Source organism: Hyla sarda, chromosome 1 (genome assembly GCF_029499605.1).
Source record: "Hyla sarda isolate aHylSar1 chromosome 1, aHylSar1.hap1, whole genome shotgun sequence".
In the NCBI taxonomy this organism is placed as follows: Eukaryota; Metazoa; Chordata; class Amphibia; order Anura; family Hylidae; genus Hyla; species Hyla sarda.
In genome coordinates this window covers 591,497,479-591,514,792 of record NC_079189.1, presented here as the reverse complement: position 1 = coordinate 591,514,792, position 17,314 = coordinate 591,497,479, and the positions used below count along the sequence as shown (strand labels likewise).

At 41.1% G+C, this 17,314-nt stretch overlaps 1 protein-coding gene across 4 annotated transcripts in view; it reads right to left on the bottom strand.

The window, feature by feature from the left end:
• Positions 1-1,621: 1,621 nt before the first annotated feature.
• Positions 1,622-17,314, bottom strand: part of GDNF (glial cell derived neurotrophic factor) — a 54,284-nt gene continuing 38,591 nt past the window's right edge. For all 4 annotated transcript variants that reach the window (XM_056546255.1, XM_056546260.1, XM_056546267.1 and 1 more), the window contains one exon: positions 1,622-4,050. In XM_056546255.1, the coding sequence (XP_056402230.1) occupies positions 3,569-4,050 (482 nt within the window). In that variant the 3' untranslated portion in view covers positions 1,622-3,568. The remainder of the gene's footprint in view (positions 4,051-17,314) is intronic.

Here is a 17,314-nt window from a genome sequence, read left to right as displayed (position 1 = left end):
GTTTCTGAAAGAAAGCAGCTGTAATCGCTGTCTCGGTGGCAGAATAAGCAAAAATTTTGCGTCCGCTTCTGATCACGTGACCTGCCGTGAAACTACTGCGATCTGAAGATGAATTGCTCTACATTCCCATAGACTTGCATGGGACTTGCATCAAACTCGCCTCCAGATCTTGAAAGTTTGACGGGGGGGTGGGGGGGGGGGGGTGTTCACGTGATCTAAAGAGGCCATGAAATTCAAGCTCATATCCTACTGCCGGGACAGAGATTAGAGGTACGCTTTAAGTCAATACAAAATCATTCCCTACCATTGCTCATTACAGAGGGATGTCCGATTAACCCGGATTGGAAAACCAGAGCTGGTTTCTTTCAAAAACAGCACCACCCTTGTCCTCAGGTTGTGTGTGGTATTGCAGCTTAGTTCCATCGAAGTAACATAGTTCATAAGGTTGAAAAAAGACCAGAGTCCATCAAGTTCAACCTATAACCCTAATGAGTTCCTACTGAGTTGATCCAGAGGAAGGCAAAAAACCCTCATACTAGAGGTAAAAATTCCTTACCGACGCCAAGTGAATGGAGCTATGTTGTAATACCACACACAACCTGAGGACAGGTATGGTACTATTTTTTTTTTAAATAATAAATTAGCTCTACTTCTATTCCTGGATAACCCATTTGAAAGGGTAGTCTGCCCCTAGACATCTTATCCCCTATCCATTCATGTCTATGGGAGGGAGCGTGACGGACGCCACGCCCCCTCCCGTAGACATGGTGTGACGCCATGACCACGGCCGCCCAAACCCAGCATTCTGAACATAATGTTCAGAATGCTGGGTGCTCTACGGAGATCGCGGGGGTCCCAGCGGTGGGATAGGGTCCTTTGGATAGGGAGTTAAGATATCTAGGGGCGGAGTACCCCTTTAAGGAATTTTAAGTTAACTGGGGGGGGGGGGATCCCCATTCATAACAAGCACAAAAAGCAGGTACAAAGAATTGCTCTTGCTCTGGAGGACTTTGCGTTCCAATGGACAGCCCAACGATTTAAATGGGAACAGTGCAATACTTAATTTATTGTAAGGAGGTGCTGCAAGGACATTGAACACTTGCTGTGAGGATTTCACACAGATTACAGCTATGTCCATTGGGGATCCCAACAGCAGGACACTCTGTGATGAGCTTATCACTGTGGATTCTTCAACAAATAGGGAATGTCCACGGTTACAGGCTACAAGTCAGGCTACAATTCAGTCATCGTGAACCTTCCTTCAGGAGTAGAAATCATAAGGATTATTTTTTATTTTTCCCAAAAACAGTTCCACCCCTGTTGTGGTATTAAAAATCCACTGAGGCGGATGAGCTGCAATACCACACACAGCCTGTGGACAAGTCTGGCACTGTTTTTGAGAAGGCATCAATTTTTATTATTTTTTATTTAGCAAACCTCTTTAAAGGGGTACTCCACTTCTCAGCATTCGGAACAAACTGTTCCGAATGCTGGGAGCTGGTGATGTCATAGCCCCACCTCCCCATGACGTCACACCCCGCCCCCTCAATGCAAGTCTGTGAGAGGGGGCGTGACATCCACCACGCCCCCTCCCATAGACTTGCATTGAGGGGGATGAAGCATGACATCATGAGGGGTTGGGGCTATGACGTCACCAGCTCTTTGGGGCTATGACGTCACCAGCAATTTGTACAGCGAGTACCCCTTTAAGCCTTCCAAGAACAGAAGCAAGAAAGGGTAAAGTCTGTGATTCTACAACTACCAACATACACTTGCTTGCATCCATCTCAATGTAGTTTTGAGACTATGCTTTGCTTTGGCACCATCAAAGAAGAAATTGCAATAAATAGGAAAAAAAAAGAAACATTCATAACTGGACTGTAATAAATAGCAATAACTTAATAATCAATAAATATATTCTATATCTTCATGTATCTGAGTGGATGCATGGCATCAAGTAGTCTGCTTGGTCTCTTGGACCAATTACCAATTTACTGTCAAAAAAATCCCAAAGAAAAGAACAAAAACATAAACCCCAAATAAGCCCTATATATATCTATAGATTTGGTGGTGATCATTCTCTGTGGCTTTTAATGCAGCTTCCTATATGGGCCTTCATATCTGGCCATGTGTGCAAGAACCGGAAGTCCTCAGCAGGTATAGCCATGTGGTGGGTTTTCAAGGTATTTCCCTGAGAACTTGACTGGGAAAATCTGAAGGCAACTTCAATTCTGGCATAACCTGTGACTTCTACTTAGGGACTCACATGGACGAGATACAATGGCCATTACCTTCTACATTGGGCTTCATGTACATTAAACTATGAGCCACAAAGTCTGTACCAATGACGGGATCAAATCTTTTGGGAAAGGCTTCCCTGATCTGGTAGGATGGGATCTGATGTGGCAATATACATTATATATTGCCTAATTACGTCAGACCTGTATAATATACACTGCAAATAAACGTGACCCACATCAGCAAAAAAGGTCATAGATCATAAAGAGATATCTGGCCATTGATTCTTGCCTATCCTTACACAGCCCAGATATACCACAATGAATAGATATCAAATTTGTTCCTTTTTATACAGTGAAACCTCCTGAGATGACCACCCAAAATATCAAAAAGTGGTCTTCTAGGGGGTGGTCTTTTCAAAAAAATGCATTAAAAATGTTGAACTAAAAATTTGTCATAGAAAATCTAGTCTGGGTAATGGGTAGTTTTCCCAAAGAGATGGCCTTTTGGAAAGGTAACACTGTATATAAATAGGGTTGGGGAGGTCAGGTATACCATAGAACTACAAGGCTTTCATTACCACCTCCCAACAAAGCCCAATTGTTCCGGGCCAACAATTATAAATGAGGCATCTATAGTTGAGTAGATCTGATTTTTAATCAGGGCTATGACCCCTCTACCTTGTGTGGGCTATGTTTATAATGTTATTTAGGCAATCATGCACACTATTATACAGGCCTTTTTGCATTCCGATAAATTTAGGGTCAAAAAATAAAAATAAACAACCAATAACAAAATTTAAAAAACATGAAACGGAAGTGACGTTGTAGATTGTACTGTAAGTGACAGTATTTGGTATGGTATGTCAATGGACTAAAGTAATATGTACTAGCGGAGCAAAAATTTTAATTAAACCCCAAAGACAGAACTAACGGATTATGTAATACACTTGTTTTTCGATGTAACAAAAAGATATACAGGAAAAACCTGACATGCATGATGTATAAATGCCGGTGCTTAAAAGCTGGATATCGACCTTTCCAGTCAACACTGCTGGTGAGTCACATATAGAAAAACTGGTAAAAATCCATCCCCCCGTATAAGAGCAGTGTCTGCTGTCTGCATCTCTCTGGTGGAGGATTTTTTTTGTATATCCTGGCACTCACTGGATAAATGCCACAACAGGTTTCCATGATAGCTCCATGCCCAACCATCCTTGGTTCTCTACTCCATCTCTGCTTTCCGGGAGACCTCTACAGGGGAAACCTTGATCCCTTTCTTTGCCTTATTTCAGGAATGCAATACACACTGCCGCATGGCAAAAACAAAATCATACACATCCACATTTCTTAGCGGAATGTTGCCTCAAGGTGTGGTAAACTAGATTATCATCCAAAAACGAAACATCGTCGTCAAAGGCAATGGGCCTACAACACGCCTGCTTCACCTTGTCATTGACCAACTTTTTCTTGATGGTCAAGTTTTTTAGAATTTGGTCGTAAGTTGTCTCTGGGTTATTGCAGGACCCACTGCAGTACCGGAACTTAAGTTCTTCCTTGGCTTCATAGCCCAAACCCAAGTCAGTCACATTCAAGTGTATCTCCCTAAGGACACATCCCTTGTTTCTCCTTTTTCGAGAATCCTTGCTTGTCTTTTTACTGGAATTCTGAGTGTCTGTTGTAGCAGCTATTCTCCCTCTGTCTCGCCTGGAGAGGGATTGCTTGTTAGATGACCTCCGAAGTCTTTTTATGGTGTCCTGAATAAACTCCAACACATCATCAAACTGATCCGGATAGTCGTCAGATACTTCAGCTGCATTTTTAAGAAAGAAAAAAAAAATAATCATATTAAAATATAATGTCATAACAGACTGTAAAGTAAGTTGGTTCTTTTTAGATGTGTAAAGGAGAAATGCAACCAATTCTTTGTTCTCCGTGACTGTAGACTAAACACATATTCCAGATTCCTTAATCAAAGATTCATCATATTGGCAACATATCTGTCCAGGTGGATGCTGTATATTGTAATTATAAGCATGCATGTATAGTTCAATACAATTCCTCTCTGAATTTGAGCCAATATGATCAGCTGATCGAGGCAAATCTTGCTTTAGAAACAGTGGCCACTACAAGAGAAATTTGGTGTTACTTGCCGACCATTTAGACCATGGAATATGGTGGGGCAAGCTGTGCTTAACTAGCTTGCCCCCTGACTGGAGAGCCATTTAGGGGTTAATTTATGCTGGAGTTATAGCATCTCCTCTCCTACCTGTAATCTGCCCAGTAACCAGGGTGGTATGTCCCAAGGGGGGGGGGGGGGGGCTAAAAGGAGTGACCTATCTGGGTGTCATGTTTTCACGGGCTGTAGAGGCTCCTCCTCGGGGTGTTGCTGTCCCTTTCCTCCCCCTCTTTGCTGCCCTGGACCCAGAGTTTTGCCCTCCCTCCCTTTTTGTTGTATTTTGTTTTGTGTCAAGTCACAGCTTGGCGGAATGAAGATGGAGAAAGCGGGGCCAACCCAGGGTAGACCTGCACACAGGATGGCGAAGCAGCACCTCTCGGGTTGGCAAGAAGCCAACGATGCCTTTGTTATAGTTATTGGCTATTTATTATAGTTATATTTTTATAAATAAAGCTGTGGCCGATTCCCACCCACACAAAGTTAAAGAATTGTGTTGTTTCAGTTATTTGTTTAATTTAAGTATGGTTTATAGGGGAAGGATAGAGCTAGATAATAGGAGGTAAGTGGGGTCTCAACAGTCCAGTATATGGAATAACTGGATCTGTCTGAGTGGGACTCAAAAATTAACTCTCGGCTCTGTCAAACCAAAGGGTTGGCCCTGAGATGTATATCCACTCTTATAAAAGTATAAATAGTGCCCTCTGATCACCATCACGTATTATGCAGGGTATCCGGTGATGCTGCATTTTTTGATGTTTTTTCCTTCTCTCCTTTAGGTGTTGGTTTTAATGTATACCAATAAATATTTAGCTTTTTATCATCATCCAAGTGACTCCTTTTGTAGTGGTTTGGTTTTCTTCTCTTAACAGAGCATATGGAAGGGCCAATGAGAGGGTATTGACGCTGGCTAGTGTAAAATAAAAAATTTCCCTTTTTAAAAAATATTTTTTGCAGAGGAATAACAATGTGTTTCTTTTGATTGACCTACAAAGAGGACTTTTTGTATTTTATCTATTTAGTTTTTTTTAGATCTGAAAGATGAAAGTTTTACTATATCACCAATGAATAATTTGTGTTATCCGATACTAATAGAAGCAAGTGAGTGCGGCACTGCTGCCCGAAACCAGCCCCCGCTGGGATGTTAGATACTAGCAAAGTAATGGATGTACTCACCCGAAGGGTTTTCTGGCTGGAATCTTTATTCACATGCATTACAATTGTAAAGCAGGTAGATGCAGAGGAGCAGCCTCGCAGCGACAGACTGTTTCCTGCACTCCAAGCGCACTTCCTCGGGCTGCCGATCGGCAGCCCGAGGAAGTGCGCTTGGAGCGCAGGAAACAGTCTGTCGCTGCGAGGCTGCTCCTCTGCGACTGCCCACTGTACAATTGTAATGCACGTGAATAAAGATTCCTGCCAGCAAACACCGGGTGAGTGCATCCATTTCTTCTCTTGAATTTTGTGCCAATAATTTGTTAGTTTGTGTAATTTTCGCTGAAATTTCAATTAATCAGACCCGCCAACTTCGCAGGCTTTTTATGCATAAAATGACACCGTGTACCTTCCACCAATCACTGGACCTGACGAAGAGGGGGTTTCACCCCTTAAAACGTGTAGTCTGCAGCGCTTGAAATAAAACTACTTTTATTTATTATTTTATCTGTCCGTATCGGTTTCTTTTAACTTTCATCCGGGTGAGCACCAAGAGGATCCCTTTTCCTTCCCTGCATGCGCAGGATATTGCAATGAATAATTGGTAATACAGTGCTCCCTCAAGTTAAAATATCAATTGGTTACAGGGCGACCACATGTTGAGACCATTGTATGTTGGGACCATTGTATGTTGAGTCTATGACTCAAACCTGATAATTGGATCCAAGGCACCAGGATGTCATCCAAAAATAGTAAAAAGTGAGAATTAAAGACAAATAAGTAGATAATACAGATAAAGCAAATCCTTACATAGAAAAGTAAGAAATATTTGCTGGAAGCTGTAAATCACTGTCTATGTAGAGGACAGGAGCTTCTTCAGGGTACTATACAGTACACAGTGTCCTAAAAAAGTAACATGGAGCCGCCCTCACCTGGTGTCCAAACGAGCAGCTAACCCTGGCCCAGGTAATGAATAGTACAGAACATGTAGTACCTCCCTGTACTGTAGGGGGCGCTACCAGACATGTGTCAGTGCATACACTTCAGTAATACAGGTAAAGAGTAGTACAGAACATGTAATACCTCCCTGTACTGTAGGGGGCGCTACCAGACACCAGTCAGTGCATGCACTTCAGTAATACAGGTAAAGAGTACAGAACATGTAATACCTCCCTGTACTGTAGGGGGCGCTACCAGGCACCAGCCAGTGCATACACTTCAGTAATACAGGTAAAGAGTAGTACAGAACATGTAATACCTCCCTGTACTGTAGGGGGCGCTACCAGACACCAGTCAGTGCATACACTTCAGTAATACAGGTAAAGAGTAGTACAGAACATGTAATACCTCCCTGTACTGTAGGGGGCGCTACCAGACACCAGTCAGTGCATACACTTCAGTAATACAGGTAAAGAGTAGTACAGAACATGTAATACCTCCCTGTACTGTCGAGGGCGCTACCAGAAACAAAAAGAAAAATAGCCAGCACGACTACCTTATACACGGGTGCACGCTGCTCTGGCAAATGCAAAGTATACAAAAAAGAAGGTTGCAGCAGCACTCTTGGTCAAAAAACTAAGGCTCTTAGCGCACTTTTTGATCAAAATGTGCCCCCCCCCCCATCCACCACGCGGAGGATGGGCGACACGTTTTGATAAAAAAAAGTGCGCTAAGAGCCTCCATTTTTTGACCAAGAGTGCTGTTGCAACCTTCTTTTTTGTTGCGCTACCAGACACCAATCAGTGCATGCACTTCAGTAAGACAGGTAAAGAGTACAGAACATGTAGTACTTCCCTGTACTGTAGGGGGCGCTACCAGACACCAGTCAGTGCATACACTTCAGTAATACAGGTAAAGAGTAGTACAGAACATGTAATACCTCCCTGTACTGTAGGGGGCGCTACCAGACACCAGTCAGTGCATGCACTTCAGTAATACAGGTAAAGAGTACAGAACATGTAATACCTCCCTGTATTGTAGGGGGCGCTACCAGACACCAGTCAGTGCATACACTTCAGTAATACAGGTAAAGAGTAGTACAGAACATGTAATACCTCCCTGTACTGTAGGGGGCTCTTCCAGACACCAGTCAGTGCATACACTTCAGTAATACAAGGGTTGTACTAATGAGATGCCCATTCTGATTGGTCAGTTCTTCCAGCCATTGACATGTTTCACAGATCTGGACTGTCTGTAGCATTCTATGTTTCAGGTTACAATATTGTAACCTGAGGCCATTATAAGTTGACGCACCACTGTATTGCCTAAAAAGCATGCAATGTGTCTTACAGAGCACAGAAAATACATTGTAGTCATTCAATTTTTTAAGTAAATGTCAAATTAAGTATTGGAATTGTGTTGTTGCAAGTTGTCTTTAGGATGATGTAGGACTCATTGGGGGACATTTATCAATGTTTGCTTATGTATTCCTTTTTTTAGTTCTTAGTAAGACTATGTTTTTGCTTATGGTTTCAGCCTGTAAAATTTCTTTCACGTAAGGAATTTTTTTGTGTGGCTTTTTTGCCACAATTTTAAGCAAAAAAAAATAAAAAATAAAAAAAATAAACTACTAAATGTTTTCCATTGAGGTTCCCACATTTTTTCACATTAGATACCTGGATTATTCTAATGTTTGGTCAATAATTATTGTCATATAGGGTCTCACTGTACAAATTGAGTTTCCATGCAGATAATTTTGGTAATCGAGACCATTCTTGGTATTTTTAGTATTTCACATTTTGGTAGGGAATATTGTTCAATTTTAAGTAAAATGTTTTCTATTGGGTGCAATGTGATTCTATTTAAAAGCATTAGGAGAAATGTTGGGGTTAGGATATGTGTAACTAGAAACCAAACTAGGAAAAGTACTGAATTAATACCAGTTATTGTGATTTTTTTTTATGTTTAAAAATAATAATGTGGCTATTTGTAAAAAAAAAAAAAAAAAAAAAATTATATATATATATATATATATATATATATATATATAGATATATCACAGAAATGAGAGAACTGATCTGAAATCTGAATAAAGAGGTTATTGAAAAAGATCTGTGCTGGGTCCAACCTGTGTAAAAAAGACAAAAATCCACACAGTATGAGAACACATCTATACACTAATACACAATTATCTTATAATATTAATACGTTTCATCAGTACATAAAACAAATCATACAAGTTTGTGCTTCTTTAGGATTTGCAGACTGTAGGGCATGTACTGCTTAAAGGGAAAGTTAGCTGCATAATAAATAAACACACACACAGGAGATGTCTATAAAGACTCAACTCCACTGAACAGAGATTTCTGTTACTGACATCGGGGCACAATATTTTAAGAAAGGGCAATTCACTATTTGGTTAGGGACAGTTTATATCAGTACAGGATAAGTAATGTAATGTATGTACACAGTGACCTCACCAGCAGAATAGTGAGTACAGCTCTAGAGAATAATACAGGATATAACTCAGGATCAGTACAGGATCAGTAATGTAATGTATGTACACAGTGACCTCACCAGCAGAATAGTGAGTACAGCTCTGGGGTATAATACAGGATATAACTCAGGATCAGTACAGGATAAGTAATGTAATGTATGTACACAGTGACCTCACCAGCAGAATAGTGAGTACAGCTCTGGAGTATAATACAGGATATAACTCAGGATCAGTACAGGATAAGTAATGTAATGTATGTTGACAGTGACCCCACCAGCAGAATAGTGAGTACAGCTCTGGAGTATGATACAGGATATAACTCAGGATCAGTACAGGATAAGTAATGTAATGTATGTACACAGTGACCTCACCAGCAGAATAGTGAGTGCAGCTCTGGAGTATAATGCAGGATATAACTCAGGATCAGTACAGGATACGTAATGTAATGTATGTACACAGTGACCTCACCAGCAGAATAGTGAGTACAGCTCTGGAGTATAATACAGGATATAACTCCGGATAAGTACAGGATAAGTAATGTTATGTATGTACACAATGATCCCAACTGCAGAATAGGGAGTACAGCTCTGGAGAATAATACTTAAAGCGTTAATGTCATTTAAAACAACTTTTGACATGTTGCCCAGACATGTAAAAAGGTTTAAAAAAAACAAAAACAATTGGTTCTCACACCTGAGACCCGCTGCGATCACAAGTCAATGAAGTATATGGCAGCACGCTCTAGTCCCTAACTGACATGCAAACCCAACCTTTTCACTGCATAGACTTATGCAGAAAAAAGGTCGGGTTTGATTGACAGCCAGGGCGAGAAGTGCATGCAGCCAAGCCCTTCACCCGGCAGTAACTTGAGATTGCAGCGGTTCTTAAGGGCAAGAACCAGTGTGATCTCAACTTTTTAAATGTCTGGGCAACATGTCAAAAGTTGTTTTAAATGACAGTAAAACTGTAAGACACTTATTAGCATATAATGTTGGACTTTTGAGCATAAGGGGAGAAAGGGAAGCAGCAGCAGTGAAGTTGTGGGGCATGGAACATTCTGTGGAGTTTACACCTTCTCAAACTCCTCTATTTATCAGTAGCAGCATCCCTTCCTAATACTGTAGATATGGTGGTGTCTAGGTCGGGTTGACTTTACAAACCTTTTAGGATTACATTAGGAATGCAGGTCCCTATGGCTTTCAATGACAGGTGCATTACATACTAAGACCTATGTCTCATATGCCAAAGTCCTAATGCACAGTCAGCACAGTAAACATCTGCAGAGAGCAGAGCGTGGTTTACAACCTTGTTTTTATAGTAAATCCTGCATACTGCTTATGGTTTTGCATTGTATATCCAATTTTATCCAATATACTTTGTATATCCATTTTTATCCAATTTAAGTTCAATTACTGTATTACTTTTATTATTACTGCTTATCCCACCCTCTATTGATAATGAGATGACTCTGTTGACTCTACCTGAGTTTACACAGCAAAGCTAAGCAGCAAAAACTACCAACAAATCTGCCGGGCCACCTGAAAACAAAATATTTCAATATTTTCCTTATATTGATCCCAGTGTGCAGGATTAGAAAAACATGCACTGCTTTCTTCCCACAACAGCGTCACTCCTGTCCACAGGTTGTGCCTGGCATTACTGCTTGGTTACATGGCAGTGAATGAGGCTGAGCCGCAGTACCGGACCTAACCTGTTGGCAGGCGTGGTGTTCTTTGTGAAAGAAATCTCTAATCCTGTACAACCCCTGTTGCAAAACTACAACCCCCACAGCCTTTGGCTGTTCGGGCATGCTGGGAATTGTAGTTTGGCAACCCTTGTTAAATCACAGCCACTGTATAATCACCAGATGTGAAGTTTGCAAGTCAAAAGAGCGCTCAAATAGTAGTCGTGTCATGTGTCCTGGGAGCTTTCCTGTGTATAAACTGCATACAAATGTGGATCAGGTTATTCATGATGTCTTGTTTGCTTGATTGCCCGCACCTACTCCAATGAATATTCTATTTGATTATGCAAATTCTGCTTGACTGAGGCTTGTTATGTTTCCGAGCCCTGCAAGAGCTCCATTGTGTTCTTCTGCGACATTCACAGGAGTTGAGATAGTTAATCCCAGGAAACAGGCTGCATACAGCCTTGTAATATTAGGGAAATCACATATTATTTAAATACATACATTACTATGTGACTATTAATATAAGGAAAATCTTGGAATATTTTGTTTTCAGGTTGGCTAGCAGATTGCGCACATTTTTGGTTCGTTTTTGCTGCTTAGCTTTGCTATGTAAACTCAGGCAGAATCAGCAGAGTAATCTCATTATCAATAGAGGGTGGAATAAGCAGAGTCATCTCATTGTCATGAGAAGGTGGGATAAGCAGAGTCATCTCATTATCAAAAGAGGGTGGGATTAGCAGAGTCATCTCATTATTATTAAAGGAAGGGGGTCAGCAGAGTTATCTCATGATTATTATTATTAGAGGGTGGGATAAGCAGAGACATCTCATTGTCATGACAGGGTGGGATAAGCAGAGTCATCTCATTATCAAAAGAGGGTGGGATAAGCAGAGTCATCTCATTATTAAAGGAAGGGGGTCAGCAGAGTCATCTCATTATTATTATTAGAGGGTGGGATAAGCAGAGACCTCTCATTGTCATGACAGGGTGGGATAAGCAAAGTCATCTCGTTATCAATAGAGGGTGGGATAAGCAGAGTCATCATTATCAATATTAATTAATATTAGAAGGTGGGATGAGCTATTATCAGTAAAAGGTGGTATCAGCAGAGTTATTTCATTATCATTAAAGGGTGGGGTAATTAGAGCCATCTCATTATAATTAGTGAAAGGAGTAAGCAGAGTCTTCTTGCTATAATTGGAGGGGAGGGTCCGCAAAGTCATCTCATTATTATAAAATGTCAGGTCAGCAGAGTCATCTCATTATCATTAGAGGGTGGGGTCAGCCTAGTAATCTCATTATCATTAGAGGGTGGGGTCAGCAGAGTCATCTCATTATCATTAGAAGGTGGGGTCAGCAGAGTTATCTCATTATTATTAGTGGGTGGGGTCAGCAGGGTCATCTTGTTATTATTAGTGGGAGGTGTACAGAGTCATCTCATCATCATCATAAGATGTCGGGGTCATCTTATCATTAGACAGAGGGGTCAGGGGAGTCATCTCATCATCATTGGTAGGAGGAGTAAGCAGAGTCCTCGCACTATCATTAGAGGGCAGGGTCATCAGAATCATCTCATTATTATTACAGGGCAGAGAAGCTAGATTTGACATGTACTGACTATTTATAGGGTACTTCCCTGGAAAACATTTTTTTTTTAAATCAACTGGTGCCAGAAAGTTAAACAGATTTGTAAATTACTTCAATTAAAAAATCTTAATCCTTCCAGTACTTATCAGTTGTTGTTTGCTCCACAGGAAGTTCTTGAATTTAATTTCTGTTTGACCACAGTGCTCTCGGCTAACACCTCTATCCATTTTAGGAACTGTCAAGAGTAGGAGCAAATCCCCACAGCAAACCTCTCCTGCAAACAGTTCCTAAAATGGACAGAGGTGTCAGCAGAGAGCACTGTGGTCAGACAGAAAGGAAATTCGAAAAGAAAAGAACTTCCTGTGGAGCATACAACAGCTGATAAGTACAGAAAGGATAAAGATTTTTTTAATCGAAGTAGTTTACAAATATGTTTAACTTTCTGGTACCTGTTAATAAAAAAAAATGTTTTCCAGGGGAGTACCCTTTAAAGGAGTATCCTACTAAGAATCATGGCAGAGCATGGAGGAATATAATGGGAATACGAAGGCTGAAATCCTGATGTGAATGTTACTGTAATAAAACAGCGTCCAACACCTGTCCGAGAAGCATACATAGATATGTAAATGAAGGCCTAAAGCCCAGAATAACTCTGAATACCAGGATATCACGTATCATCAGTGCACAATGCCGGCTCCTCTCCTGCAAGTCCATACCGAATGTTGCTGAGTGAGGTATGTTACACAGATTCCAAAAAGTTTAGGTGCTGTGCCAGACTGCAGTGCTAAGGACCTGCTAATATCCTGATTCAGAGGACACTATGGCACTTCTGTTCTCAGGCTCGTGTTCCATACATAGAGGATCGCATATAAGAGGTAAAGAGTACAGAGAGCATAATGGAGAAGTTGTCATCCAGACTAAAGGATCATGATGATAAAATGGGCATTGACAGTTTTCGTAGAAAGAGAACCCTTAAAGGGTGGTCGAACATGTAGAAGTGTAAGGGTCTATTCACACGGCAGAATTCCTGTTTGCAGAATTCGGCCTCAAATGAAAGCCCAATAGACTTATATGGGATTCCACACTCCCATTCACACTTCTGAATTCTGCCTCAAATGAAAGCCCAATAGACTTCTATGGGATTCCCCACTCCCATTCACACTTCTGAATTTCAGCCTCAAATAAAAGCCCAATAGACTTCTATGGGATTCCGCACTCCCATTCACACTTCTGAATTCCACCTCAAATGAAAGCCCAATAGACTTCTATGGGATTCCGCACTCCCATTCACACTTCTGAATTTCCGCAAGCGCAAATTCAGAAGTGTGAATGGGAGTGCGGAATCCCAGAGAAGTCTATCGGGCTTTCATTTGAGGCCGAATTCTGCGAATATATAGACCCTGAAGCAGCAGCTCATTACAGATTCATGTTCCAAACCAGACCGAACGATTAGTCGAATTTTAACTCTCCAGTTCCCATATGGCAGAATTTTGAAGGAACGTGAATGCCTGACACCCATCTACATGGCACAGTTCAGCGTATTAGTTATAAATGCCTGCTACATGGCACAAGGCAATAGGTGGCAGGGCATGATGATGTTCAGGTTTATTTCACTAATAGAAACATCATACAGACGATGTAGAAAAAAAGACGAGGCCCAGGATCCTGCTCTTCGTGGCTGTGTGAGTGAAATGTATGGGGAATAGGCTGCTTTCTTTATTGCATATACATATAAGTACCTCAGTGGGTACTTCGGTGTCCAAGACAAAGGCCAGTCAGTGTTTACCACCTCTATATGAAGAGAAGTCAGTTTTTGTATGTGGACCATGTTCAATATTCAAATGTGTCATGAGGAATGTTGGAGTAGAGTAAGACCACCACCAAAGGCTATAACAGGGATAAGACACTCTTCATTGGCCTCTATAGAGTTCTCTAAGAACATTCATTGTTAGGTTAGATACTATAATGCTTCTAAAACATCAATCCCAAATTAAGCTTTTTATACTAGTGGATGGAGACCACTTGTTGGCAAAAAAAAAAAGACTTATAGACCAGGTGTTATGGTAGCTGGTGGATCCTCTGGGCCTGTGGGGATGATAACGTAAGCCGTGCCAGGAAGCGGAGTCTAAGGTGCTGCTGGTTCCGCAAAGTGCGATGGCCTTGCTGCAGCCACACAGGCTGCTAGGGGTAACTTGACTCAGGAGAGGTGACACGTAGAGAGGCTGGCAGGAAGGCATGACAGGCGATACAGAAGCGTAGTCAGGACGTAGCAAGGTCAGTAGGCTGGCGGCACAGGAGTGTAGTCAGGTCACAAGCAAAGTAGTCAGGAACACAGAAAGGCAAACACAATGACTGCTTTCTCTGAGGCACTAGGCTCAAAGATCCAGCAAGGGGGTGTGGGAGGTGATCACACTTATAGACAAGGCACAGGTGAAAGCAACAATCAAGGTGCACTGGCTCTTTAAATCTTAAAGCACCAGCGTGCACGTCCTAGGAGACAGGGACACGCGAGCCGGCGATGCGAGACTACAGGAGGAACATCAGATAGGGAAGGTGAGTGACGGCCCGAGATTCGCATGCGGGCGCTTCCCGTAATGCAAATCCCGGGCCCGCCAACAGAAGTGGACGGAGCAGGGGAGCGCTCACAGCCTGCGTGTCCGGCCGGAGCACTAGGAGTAACACGAGGCAATGCCTTCTCAAAAAAAAAGGTATACAAATTAGCTCTCTTTGAGAAGGAATTAAGCTTTGAAAAGTCAACAAGAGTGAAAAGAGTATCCAACAATCCAGACTAAGCAACCAAACCTCCCCGGTACGAACTTATGACTTGACGGTGGCGGTGACAGGTTCTGAAGATAGAATTGGTGGATAATGGTACTAAATCCCTCCAAAGTAGACATTTCACCATATATCTTTGACCCCTTAAACCCAAAAGGAAACCAAATCGGGCATCAAAGAATATTAATTGAATAAGAGTTGTAGGACTACGTCGGCAATAATTCAAAGCACCAGGAGTCGATATACCTGAATCTAGACGATACACAAACCAAAATAATTTCATCACATATCAGTCTCGAAGGAAGGATACGTGTCACAGACCAAATGTAATGCCACCTAACACCAAAGGCAAGGGGGTGGGTATATAAATATGCCAATGTTGCCAGTTATTAAGGCACCATGTGGTTCACCAGCTGTTCACAACAAGGGTGGAATGTACAAAATTCCACAAAGTTTGATTATAACTAGTGAAAAGCGAACCCAACTTTGTGGATGCTAGTCCATAGAATACAATGAGTTAACCTCCGAGGTGTCAACCTAGCCTTATGCCCCTTGGGGCAATGGTGTATTACCCAACTGCAACACTTTATGCCCATCTACTCAATTTATATGAGTTTATTAGGGGTAAGACACTAGTTCATAGGATATAATGAGTTAACCTCCAAGATGTCAATGTGGCCCCATGCCCCTTGGGGAAATTATGTTTTAAGCAGCTGCAACACTTTATGCCCATCTACCCGCCATTATATGAGTTTATTAGGGGTAAGACACTAGTCCATAGGATACAATGAGCTAACCTCCGAGATGTCTACGTGGCCCCATGCCCCTTGGAGCAATGGTGTATTACCCAACTGCAACACTTTATGTCAACCCACCCACCATTCTATGAGTTTATTAGGGGTAAGACATCAGACACACACTATCTTCGGTCTCTTTCCTTCTTGCTTTGTTATAGCTCATACAAAAACATGAATATATAGTTTACAAATATAGCTACCAAATATAGTTTCACCACTGCCCATGGGTTGTGTCTGGCTAAGGTGAACAGGGATGAGCTGCAATATCACACATATGAAGAGGTGCTGTTTTTTGGAAGAAAACAGACATTTTTGTAATCCTAGATGACCTCTTTAAACGGTACCTTTCATTAAAAACAAACGTTTGACAAATTATAGATTAATGTATGCAGAATAACTTTCCAATAGCACGTTATAAAAAAATATGCTTCTTTCTATTTAATTTTCCACTTAAAAAAAAAAATGACCACTAGGGGTCTCCCTACCAGTCCTGGCCGAAAGTCTTTTTAAATTTTTTTTTTTTATATAGATTTCAGACTCATGCTGGAGTCTTAAATCTCAGACTGCAGCCGGGACACAGACAAGCTCAGCCCTGCTCCCTGACTGGTAGGGAGACCCCGTGTGGTCATTTTTTCTAAGTTGAAAATTAAATAGAAAGAAGCATATTTTTTAATAACATGCTATTGGAAAGTTATTCTGCATACATTAATCTATAATATATCAAAAGTTTTTTGATGAAAGGTACCCTTTAAGAAGATCAGACAATGCAATTCTTCTGAGAATTCCATTACATGGATCTACATCATCGAGGGGCAGTCACCTATTTGTAAGTGCCCGTTTTACGATTATACAAAATGTCTAACTTTGAAGTTGAGGATGGTAAACATTGCTGCGCTACGTTAATAAGATAACATGTTCATCATTGGAAACACACAAAATCTACATAAACAACAAACTTTTTTGTAAATGAAAAACATGTCCGCCAGTTTCCCAATACCATATGTGATGGAGAGGTACCATGTAGCATGTGAGGAATGCATGGAGGGAAATGTTTTGTCTGTCATTTTTTTTATTAATAAATTCACAATGTTAACCTATACATTGCCAGATCCTAAGATTTAATTTAGATTCTGATAAATCTATACTAATTGTTGGAAACTTGTATATTACAGACTTTAAAGAGGAAATCCTACCCCTCCAGACAGGGCCTCTTCTGTCTATATCTGCCACTAATACAACTAGTCTACTAATGCACAGCGTATGTAACTCATAATAGTATAATAATATTATTCTGCTACTCACATATGTTTATGTTTATAAAGAGCAGTCTTAAAGTAGGTGTATACTTGTACATAGGGCAGAATTATAGTAGGTATATTTCTTGTACACAGGAGCAGTATTATGGTAGTTATATGGTATATATTGTTATACATAGGGGGCAGTATTATAGTAGTTATAATCTTG